The sequence below is a fragment of the Callospermophilus lateralis genome, chromosome 7, assembly GCF_048772815.1.
Source record: "Callospermophilus lateralis isolate mCalLat2 chromosome 7, mCalLat2.hap1, whole genome shotgun sequence".
NCBI lineage: Eukaryota > Metazoa > Chordata > Mammalia > Rodentia > Sciuridae > Callospermophilus > Callospermophilus lateralis.
Window position 1 is genome coordinate 54,518,488 of NC_135311.1, and position 11,575 is coordinate 54,530,062.

At 44.5% G+C, this 11,575-nt stretch overlaps 1 protein-coding gene across 1 annotated transcript; it reads left to right on the top strand.

The window, feature by feature from the left end:
- Positions 1-5,192: 5,192 nt before the first annotated feature.
- LOC143404271 (PRAME family member 12-like) lies at positions 5,193-7,830 on the top strand. Its single transcript, XM_076862505.1, has 3 exons — positions 5,193-5,479; positions 5,857-6,438; positions 7,257-7,830. Exons 1-3 carry the CDS (start codon positions 5,193-5,195, stop codon positions 7,828-7,830), a joined length of 1,443 nt encoding a protein of 480 aa, XP_076718620.1.
- Positions 7,831-11,575: the final 3,745 nt, after the last annotated feature.

Consider the following 11,575-nt stretch of genomic DNA (forward strand, 5'->3'; position numbering starts at 1 on the left):
TTATAAAGCAAGAACTCTCATAGGTAGGCCTGAGACTCCATTTTGCTGTGTCCTATGAAAAACTGTTATAAGAGCTGTTTGTGAGAAACTGAAATGACAGCTGTTTTCTTATTTAAAAAAATTTCAATTCTATATTTTGTACCCCACAAATTGTACCCTACTCAGGATGCACTGGTGGTCATGGAGAGCTATATCCTGGGTTTGAATGCTATCGTGGGTCTACATGACTTTGAAGTAGATTCTCATCTACTTCTCATCCCAAGACCCCCACTCAAATTTAGAATGTGACTGTCTAGCACCTGCTTTAACCCAGGACCTTGCTCAACTGAACTGCAAGGCTAATGTGCTGGCTTACTGACTAGAAAATTTAGATCCAACCTAGAGCCCAGAGGTCCCACTTATTGATGTTTTAATTTCTATGATTGGCTAGATTACATGAAAATATGCGAGTCACTGAGTTGTAAATTTGTGATTATATTGTCTTTGGATGGACCAGGAAGCTGCTGTTCTCTCACAGAGCTTGAGTCTCTGTGGTGGGTGACAGTCCCTAGTAATGTAAGTAAAGCTCTATTTTGATTTGAAATTCAAACTTAGAATGCTTTCTGGAGGGACTCCCCATAACACCATCTATTTAGCAGGCTAAGGTAGAAGAATCTCAAATTCAAGGCCTGTCTCAGTAATATAGTGAGAACCTATCTCAAAAACAAACAAACAAACAAAAAAACTTAAAAAAAATGGACTCCAGATGTAGCTCAGTGGTGTAGCTCCCCTGGGTTCAAACCTTGGTACCCAAACTGAATACATGAATAATTTAATTAACTAAATAATTAATTAATAAAAATGAAAAAAAGAAAAAAGCTGAGGATGTAGCTCAATGGTAAAGCTCTCCTGGGTTCAATCCCCAGTGTCAAAAAATAAAAATACATAAATTCAGGGCCTAAATATTTTTAAAAATGATCACCTGTACTCATAAAATTTCTTCAAAAGTCCAACTCTTCATAGAACAGTAAAGGCCTGAGCTTGGAGATGAGATACCCAAGGCCTAATGAATAGGCAAAATTGAATTTAACAGTGATTTCCTGGTGGAGGGACTCAGAGCCACTCCCTCCAAACCCACCTTGTTGTTCAAATGTGGCTCAATGAGTTTCAACATTGATTCCTAGGCATCTATTTATTCCCTCCAATGGAGACTGGACCAACCAGGAAAAGTCCATCCTGGCACTGAGATAGAATAAAACTCTAACCATTATGTGATACATCCAGAGGAAAAAATCTTCATCCCGAGGGGGAAACATAAATGGGTCTCAAATTAACAGGCAATCACTGTGTCAAATCCTGATGAAGGGCAAGCAGGGTGCTGCGAAGAGAAGGTCACTGAGCAGCCCTGGCTGATGGCAGGAACTATCACAAACAAGTCAGCCCCAACCTCAGCTGTGCATAAAATCCACCCAAACCCTCACCTCCCCCCATGTTTTCTAACAGTACACCTGGCCAGTCACCACCTATTGTCCTTGAACTAAGGCCACCCTTGGTACTGAATCTGTGGAACCAGTAATAATTAATTCAAAGCTGCCTTTGACACCCTGTTTCCCTTTGCCTCCTGTATGGGGTTCTGACTCATCTTTCTTTGGGGTGCTGCATTCCTACCCTACTATGTTTGACTACACTTGTCCTTTGGAGAGCCACTGTCGGTTGTGACTTAGGTTGACTGTAATTTTGACCTGCCTTGTGCACCAAGTCAGGGGTAATAAGAGAAGTCAGGGCTGTGGCATGAAGTCACCCTTTCAGCTGGTGGCACACAGACAATTTTCAGAGAAACTTAAAATTAAATCAAAGAGTAGATTTCAAATATTGTAGAGCATAAAAACCAGAGACAGTGTTGGATGTAGCCTGAATCCTATATAGCTGCACACACATAAAATAAAATGTGTTTCATTTGTGGCAAGTTATTACCTGAACAGAAACCAAATATAACCTTAGCCAATTGTAATTATCCAACTAACATATGATTATGTGATTTGAGCAGGGATATTTTCCAACAAGATACCCCAAAAGACCATCACGGTTTAGATGCTGTGTCTCCCAACAGCTCACATGTAACAATGTTTTTAGAGGAGAAATGATTGGTTTATAGCCTTAACCTAGCCAGTGAATTAATCCCTGGTGGGATTAACTGGGGGATAATGGGGGCAGGTGGGCTGTGGCTGGTGGAAGCTGATCTTTGGGGTGTGAATATGGGTGTAAAGTTTTTATCTGCAAGTGGCCATCTCTCTCTCTCTCTCTCTCTCTCTCTCTCTCTCTCTCTCTCTCTGCTTTCTGGTAATGTGAGCCTCTTCCCTCTGCAACATGCTTCTGGCATGATGTTCAGTCTCAAATTGGAGGTGTTATGTCTGGATTGAGGCCGCTGAAACCAAGCAACCCAAATAAACATTTCCTCCTCTGTAGTTGTTGTCCTTGGGTCTTTTAGTCACAGCACCATAAAGCTGACTATAACAAAGACAGACTGACAAAACAGAAATGCAATTGTCTAACCGCCACCCATCAAACCATTCCTTCTACATGTTCCTTGGAAGTGCTCACCTCACATGGCTCATTCAAGCATTCCATCTCTTTCTGTCTCTCCTTCCTCAATTTTAGAATTTCATTTTACTCAGACTCTTAAAATTTTCCATTGCTTCTGTTCTTCTCCCAGGCTAAAGGCCTTGGAAAGTGCCTGTGGCCAAGGTTTTCTGGGAGAAAAATCCCTGATCCTAAAGGAAGGCTCTCTACTTGGTGGCCTCCCTGAAGTCAAGGACACCTGCTGTCCAACCCTGTGCCTTTCTCTCCAACATCCCAAGTTGCCCACTGCTTCCACCCTCAGTGGCTTTTAAACTTTCCCAAGTCTCATGGGGCATGGTGGCCAGTGTCTGTAATCACAGCAACTCAGGAGACTTGAGTTGAGACTCAGGAAGGGGGATGGCAATTTGGAGGCCAGCCTCAGCAACTAGGGAGGACCTAAGCAATTTAGTGAGACTCTGCCTCCAAATAAAAGGAAAAAAAATAAAAAGGGATGGGGATGTGGCTCTGTGAAAGAGAGCCAATGTGTTTCATACCCAGTACAAAGAGACAGAAGAAATCTTGCTCTAAGTCTAGAAGACTGATTCTACCCTCCTGGGTGCTCTACCTCTCTTAGTGTGCTCAGATTTGCTGCAAGTTAACTTGACACTTGTGTGACTGTTGGAAACAAGGTTTCCATTCTGTAATCTTTGTGGATGAAACTACTGTCTTCAAAAAGCTGTTTTCTCTCTGGAATTTTCAAACTGTTTTTGAAAATTATTTTTTTTTCACATAATTTTGATATGGCAAAGATCCCTATAGAAAGAAATTTTCCAGTAATGTTTTTCTTACATTAGGGATTAAATACTTTTATGTCTCACAGTAGAAACAGGAGGGTCACATATGGACAAAATTGAGTCCGTGGTGGGGAGTGCATTAACAAAGAAATCGCTGACTCTCATATCTCCCCGATCCTGCGCTCTTGCATGACCATCAGATTCAATGAACTAATGCAAGGAAAAAAATGCCTTCATGATTAAGTGGGTGGAGACTGGGGAAGGTGATCACATACTGCTTTCTGATTGGATGCTGATCAATCAGATGGAGGTGGGGGCGTGGCCAGAGAGTTCCATAAAAGCTTCTGCAGAGCCAGAAGAGAAGCACAAGAGTCTTGCAGCCTAAGGAGACACATCCTGACCTGCTGAAGCTCAGAACACCTGCACACCTGGCCAGATCCCGTAAGTCCCTCACTGGCCTAAGGAACAGTGCCTTCCCTCCTCACCTGTGTGGATTCAGGGACAATTTTGTTCCTGTCTTTTCTCATGAACCAACTTAAGTCTTCAATTTTGCCTCTCAGTGTGGTTTTGTCTTTATGCTGAATATTAGGATTTCCATTTTGGTTTATGTCACTTTCAAATTCCTTTTTTTTTTTTTGTACCTGGTATTGAACTCAGGAGCACTCTACCAATGAGTCACATCTCCAGCCCTGTTTTGTATTTTTTTTTTTTTTAAACAGGGTATCACTGAATTGCTTAGCACCTGCTCTTGCTGAGGCTGGCTTTGATCCCTTCATCTTCCTATGTCAGTCTCCAGAGCCCCTGGGATTATGGGTGTAGGCTCCATGCCCAACTTTTATTGATTTGCTTAATTTTTGTTTTTTAAGTTTTATATGAACAATATAATTTATTTATTTATGTATGTATTTATTTGGTGGCATGGTGATTGAACCCAGGGCCTTTTACACGTGAAGCCAGCACTCTAATAACAGAGGTATATCCCCAGGTCACTATTTATTAATTTTTATGTGCTGCTGAGGATCAAGCCCAGTTCGAGCCCCAGCCACTTTCTTCACCAAGGAGATTGGATTTCTATTTCATTCTAATTGATTGCAATTCTATTTTTTGATGATGGAAATATTATATTGTGTGCCTATAAATTATACTCTTTTGCTGGGTGTGGTGGCACACACCAATAATCCCGCCAATTTAAGAGGTTGAGGAGGCAGGAGGACTAGAGTCCAAAAACAGCCTCAGAACACCAAATGCTACACAAATTAGTAAGACCCTGTCTCCATCTCAAATACAAAGTAGGGTTAGGGAAGTGGCTCAGTGGTTGAGTGTCCTAAATTCAGTCACCAATATCAGTCCCAAAAGAGTATACTGTATGGCCTATGTGGTTTTGTACTTTTATAATTTGTTTAAACAAATTAAACCAAAAGCTTCAAATGATCTTATAAAACAGTTCACAGACTCTGTTCTGATCTGTTTGTTCTCTTCAACATCCCCCTAAGATGGCAGAATCTCACATGTGTAACAGATATCCATGAGACTCTGTTGTAATTTCCAAGTGTTTTATAATATGGGCACATGCTTTATAAATGCGCATTTTTTAGAAAATTAAAACGAAAGTCATCCATATGAGGGCAAGTCTATTTCCAGCCATTTAGTTGTTGAATCGAGGAGCCTAATGTTTAGGTCACATGACTCTCCAATTCCCCTTTTAAAAGGACAAAATAATAATCCAAAACTTTCCCCCATAACGGTGAGGTGTGCTTATAGACTTCCCAGTACCCCCTTACCAGAGGTTGGAAATGGGTGGGATAGTGACCTTTTCCCTGGATCATTTTCCAGGATTTTTCTTCATTCAGACTCCCCAGGATGAGCATCCAGTCCCCACCCACGCTGCTGGAGCTGGCAGGGATCAGCCTGTTGAGCGACAAGTCCAGGGATGTCCTGGATCTGGAGGAACTGCCCATAGAGCTCTTCCCACCACTCTTTGTGGAGGCCTTCAGCAGAGGACACACTGAGGTCCTGAAGAAAATGGTGCAGGCCTGGCCTTTCACCTGCCTTCCCCTGGGGGCCCTGATGAGGAAGCCACAGTTTGAGATGATCCGAGTGGCCCTGGAAGGGCTGGACATGCTGCTTGCTCACCAGGATCACCCCAGGTGAGGGGGACCTAGGTGGCCTGGAAGGGAGCACCCTCGGTGCAGGGAAGGGATGGGTATAGGCAGGGAGAGTGGGTGCTGAATTGTGCACCACAGCCTTCCTGTGCTGCCAGCAAGGAGGGGTGGAGAGGCCTTGGCCATGCTAAGCCCCATCTGGAAAAGGCTTCCAGATGTGGACATGCTTGTGGCAGCTCTGGTGACCCATGAAGGAGGCTGTACCTGCCCCTGCCTCAGTCTGTACAAATGGGGTCACCAGGCTGGATTGGAGGGAAGTGGATCGAGAAAAGTGAGATAGAAAAAAGAGGTGGAACAGGGAGCAGCAGCTGAGAGGTGAAGGAAGGAGCCTCAGGGCTGAGACTCTGCTGTCGTCCCTGCAGGAGGTGGAAACTGCAGGTGCTGGATTTGCGGAATGTTCCCCAGAACTTCTGGAGGATGTGGTCTGGAGCTGTGTTTGATGCCTGCTCACCAGAGGATATTAAGAAGAATCGAACATCGAAACTTGGTCTAGCAATGGCAGCTAAGCCACCCTTCAAGGTAGTCATAGACTTGAGCCTCAGTAAAAGACCTCTGGATGAATTCCTGACCCACTTGTTCATGTGGGTCAGACAGAGAAGGCACAGGCTGCACCTGTGTTGCAATAGGCTAGAGATCATTGGGAAACCCACCGGTCACACCAGGAAGTTCCTGAGACTGCTGCAGCTGGACTCTGTCCAGAAGGTGGAAGTGCACTGCGCCTGGGCGCCCTCCACCTTGGCTGCTTTTGCTCCTTTCTTGGGCCAGATGAGGAACCTGAGGAAGCTGCTTGTTTCCCAGGTCTATGTGCCTGCCTACACCTCCCCAGAGGAGCAGGAACAGCTGCTTGCCCAGCTAACCTCGCAGTTACTCAGGATAGACTGCCTGCAGAAGTTCTGTGCCAATGCTGTCTTCCTCCTCGAGGGCCATCTGGAACAGGTGCTGAGGTGAGTAAGGGGGGGTGAGCATCCTCTGCAGACCAGTTATAGGAAATTTGCACCAATCAGCCACTGACACTCTCATGGTTAATAAGACACTGGAAGGTAAATAACACATCCTTTTTTTCCTATTGGATCCTGAAGCTAGTTCGCATAACATGTGTTGGAGCAGACTCCTAAATGAGGGTCCAGAGTCAGGTAGTGCCATCATGCTGGGAATGCAGTTGAGAGGGACAGGAGCTAGGGATGGGATTGATGTTCCCTCCATGGGTGGACTGTCCAGCGAAGGTGGTGGAAAGCAGGTAGAGAAGAGGGCTTGGAAGGAGGGAAGCCCCCACACTGACACCTGTCAACAGGGAAGCTCTGTGCTCCCCAGCTGGGAGCAGAGGACCTGCCTCTATACCCACCTGGCAAAGGCTTTTCTGAACTCCAAGTAGTGATCCTGGGTGTAAGGGTCAGGAGCAGAGCTGGAAACCTTGCTTTGGATATAGGGTGTGAGCCTCTCAGAGGGTTAACCCCAGTGGATTTTGTTACATCCTGCCCAAATTTGTCCTTCATACATGACTCCCCATGACCACCTGTGGCCAGACCTGTGAATTTCTGTCTGGCAGTGAGGAGGGGACACAGAGATGTGGACTCATCTGTTCACAGGAGATGTGGTGAAAGGCTCACCCTGACATGGGCTGATGTGAATGACCAGATTCTTCAAAAGGCAGCATCCTAAGTGTGGACCATTGTCAGATCACCAGGGTGGCTTTGGGTTTGGGCAAATTTGTCTTCTCCCTCCTTGACATTGCTCCTCAGAACTAACTGTCTGGTTTTTTTAGGCACCTGAAGACCCCCCTGGAGACCCTCTCAATAACCAACTGCCCACTGTCAGATTCTGACTGGAAATACCTTTCACGATATCCAAACGCAAGACAGCTCAGACACCTGGAACTGAGGGGCATCAAACTGACCGATTTCAGTCTGGAGCCCCTCAAAATCCTGCTGCACAGCACTGCAACCACCCTGAACAGCCTGAACCTGGAAGCTTGCGGGATCGCTGACTCCCAGCTCCAGGCCCTCCTGCCTGCCCTGAGCTGCTGCTCCCAGCTTGTGATGTTGAGCTTCCATGGGAACCACCTCTCTATGTCAACCCTGAGGGACCTGCTGCTTCACACTGCCAGGCTGAGCCAGTTGAGCGTAGAGCTGTATCCTGCCCCTTTGGAGGGCTATGATGCCCGGGGTACCATCCATCCAGGGAGATGTTCCCAACTCTGTGCTGAGCTGACAGCAATAGTGAGGGACTTTAGGCAGCCAAACATCCTTGTGTTCTGTACTGTTCCCTGTCGTCGTTGTGGCTCCAAGTTCATGTATAATCAGGGCCTCATTCACTGCTCCTGTCCAACAGCTGCCTAGTTGGGTGTGTTTTAAAAGTGTACTTCTAGGCAATTGGAGGTATAAGCAGGATTTAAGGTCACCTTAGAGGGAACACAGAGCCCACCATTTCAGACATTGCCTGAAGTGTGGATGGGGAAGGAAAGTACAGCAGGGGGCTCCATGAAAGGGAAGACCTCCAAGGATAGGACCTTCAGAACATGTGTCTATAGAGACATACGTGGACCTGGATTTCTAGAATGGGATTCAGGCTTGATGGGCAGAGGAAGATGCTACTTTCTTTCATGGCTTGCCCATTTCTTCAGAAATGAACAGAATCTCAAGGTTAATCTTGTAACATCCTCTGCACTGAATTTACCTGGCTTTCTAATGAAACCTTCGGATTCTCTAGGTGCTGATGGAGAAAGAAGGCATGGGGTACTTAGTGAACAATGAGGTTTAGCCCCAGGAAGTCATGGTGTCTAACTGAAATCTGGTCATGATGTGTGGCTACTCTGTGGCTTAACACATGCAGGTTCACACAGGTGGATTGGAACATTCTATGTAGGCATTGAACATGAGCCATTGCAAGAAAACCTCTTCTCAGTGGATCTCAGTGCCACCCAGACATTCAATGCTGGTTCTTCTTTCTGGGTCTCCATGTAGACCCAGAAACCTCAGGTCCTGGTCTCTGGGTGTGCTGGGCAAGGGCATCTGTGCATAAGAAAGGCCCCATTGTCCCACTCCCAGTGCTACAAGTGGTGTCCATGCTGCATGTTGATCAGAGCCTCTGGGCCTCACCAAAACTTGCCTGTCATCCAGCTAGGTAGTCTGTCCACAGTTAAAACTTTGGTGCCCCTTGAAGGTACCAAAATTCCCTTTCAGCAAAATAGTAGAATCATATAGGTAGATAACACTTGTAAATATTTCAAAATGAAACTGAATCAATTACAAGCACAGGTGGTGGGTAGCGGGTAGCACATAACTGAGAGGTCTTCCTCTAACACTTTCCTCCACTGAGGACTGGGCTGATGGGGTTGTGCAGCGACCTTAGCCTTAGTTTCTCATCCAAGGATGAGAACAAGCTCCACCCAGTCTTCATTTGAGGTATTCTAAAGCTGCCTGTGGATGTGTTTTAATTATGGCTTGAATAATTCTTTACACATAGTGAACTGGAATCCACTTTGATGTTTCAGCAGACTGCAGCTCACTCTTGGAACTGGTCGAAGAGTCTGGGCCAAGCACAGCTTGCCTCTCTGTCACCCACAGAGTGATCTTTGTGCCTTGCTCCCTCTTTATGGTACTTCCTTTTCTCGGGCTCTAAGTCTAGCTTGCACGTGTGAGGCAGGCAGAATGTTCTGAATGGCATTTATTTTGTTGGATTCAAGGATCAAATAAAGTTAAGGAAGGTCTGCATAATGAGATCTGTCATCATGTGTTCTTTTAAGAGTTATCATGACTAAAAAGGGACTTGAAGATACTCTGGTACTTCCAGACCCCTTGAACACTGGAAGGATCTTGAGGGCACTTTGTTTTCTCAGATGCCTGGGGATAAAGTATGCACCTCTATTTGAGTTTCTCATCATTTGAATCTAGGTCAATTTGTGCTGTGAGTGAGCACACAACTGTAGGATGTCATAACAAACAGAACCTGGTTTGTAAGGGTGGCCGGGTCAGGAAGTGGGGCCTGGGTTTCACTCTTTGGCCTCTGAAAGATGCAGAGTCCTTTGTGCACCTCTATCCAAAGACTCTACAGCCTTTTCTGGAACACTGGCCAATTTTATCTCCACAATTTAGGAAGCCCAGAAACCATGCTATTCTAGAGAAATGAGTGAACTTCATCAAAGCTAACTCAGGGAGCTGGGGGCATTTCTCATTGGTGGATCACTTGCTAGCATGTGAAAGGGCCTGGGTTCCATCCAAGGCATCACAGAGATAAGTAAACAAATAAATAAATCCAAAAATGATGTGACCACATTGGGAAGGTTTAATTGGAATAGAGCTGTCTATCTGTTAGAAATATTCTAAAAGAAAGAACTATAACCCATATGAAAACAATGGGATGCATTCTTTAATTGGTCTGGACAGGTGGGCCAAATTGATGTCCTGAAAGATTCTCTTCCAAAAACAACTGGAAAAGCTGGCTTGGTGGTGCTCAGCTGTAGTTCTAGCAGGTCAGGATGTGAGGCAGGAGGATGGTGAATTCAATGCCAGCCTCAGTATTTTAGTGAGGTTGTAAGTACGTTTGTGAGACCCTGTTTCAAAATCCTACCCAGAGTTGGGACTCACTGATGTGGTGCCCTTGGGTTCACTGCCTGGTCGCCAAAACAATAACAAACAAGTATGAAAAGCAGGTTGCAGTGGCACATGCCTGGGATCCCAGCTACTTGAGAAGCTTTATGATTTTATTACTTCTCCCAAATTTACTAACTGGGGCATGACCCATCCTTATTTTTTCCAGTTCCTTGAGGTGCAATATTGGGCAATTTATTCGAGATCTATTTTCCTAATGAAGCTGTTTCTTGCTGAGGACTTCCCAGTTAGAAATGCTTTTGCTGTATCCCCAAGTTTGAATATCTTGTGTGGCCCTTTTCATTGTTCTGCAGGCATTTTACACTTTCTTTTTATTTTTATTTATTTTTCTTATTTCTTACATACATGACAATGTTTTGATTTCTTCAATGACCCATTGGTTGTTGGAGAACATGCTGAAGAATTCCCATGCTTTGTAACTGTCTAGGTGTTCCCCCTGCTATGGATTCCATTCTTATTAAATTTATGGAGATTTATTTTTAGAATAAATGGAGAATGTGTCTGTGCTGTTGAGAAGAAAGTTTGCTCTGCAGTGGTTGGGTGGGGTGGTCTGTAAATATCTACTGTGTGCAGAGATGATCTGTCCATGTCTGAAAATGGGAGTTGACTGGGTTGGGCATGGGGCTCAAGCAGTAGTGTGCTTGCCTGGCATGCATGCTGCCCGGATTCCATCCTCTGCACCACATACAAACAGATTGTGTCTGCAAAAAAACTAAATAATAAATATTAAAATTCTCCTCTCTCTCTCTCTCTCTCTCTCTCTCTCTCTCTCTCTCTCTCTCTCTCTATCTCTCTCTCCAAAAAATGGGGGGGGGGAGTTGAAGCCCCAGTGTTCTTATTGTGTTGTGGTCAACTTCTTCTTTTCCATTCCTTTAACATCTGTTTTGTTAAAAAAAAAAAAAAAAAAAAGTAACCCAATCAACAAGGACCTGAACATGCACTTCTCAGAAGAGGATATACAATCAATCAACAAACATATGAAGATATTTTCATCATCTCTAGCAATCAGAGAAATGCAAATGAAAACTACTCTAAGATATCATCTCACTCCAGTCAGAATGGCAGCTATTATGAAGACAAACAACAATAAGTGTTGGCGAGGATGTGGGGAAAAAGGCACACTCATATATTTCTGGTAGGACTGCAAATTGGTACAGCCAATACAGAAAGCAGTATGGAGATTCCTTGAAAATCTGGGAGTGGAATTACCATTTGACAAATGTATTACTCTCTTCAGACTATACCCAAAAGACTTAAAAACAGAATCCTACAGGGATACAGCCACATCAATGTTTATAGCAGTACAATTCACAATAGCTAAACTGTGGAGCCAACTTAGATGTCTTTCATTGGATGAATGGATAAAAAAATGTGGCATATATACACAATGGAATTTTACTCAGCATTAAAAGAGAATAAAATCATGGCATTTACAGGTAAATGAATGGCCGTGGAGAAGATAATGCTAAGTGAA

Excerpts from the sequence above, each read along its gene's own strand:
- LOC143404271 (XM_076862505.1), top strand. The coding sequence starts at position 5,193 with ATGAGCATCCAGTCCCCACCCACGCTGCTGGAGCTGGCAGGGATCAGC. Across the intron at positions 5,480-5,856 it reads GCTCACCAGGATCACCCCAG|GAGGTGGAAACTGCAGGTGC; the intron begins GTGAGGGGGACC and ends TCGTCCCTGCAG. Across the intron at positions 6,439-7,256 it reads CATCTGGAACAGGTGCTGAG|GCACCTGAAGACCCCCCTGG; the intron begins GTGAGTAAGGGG and ends TGGTTTTTTTAG.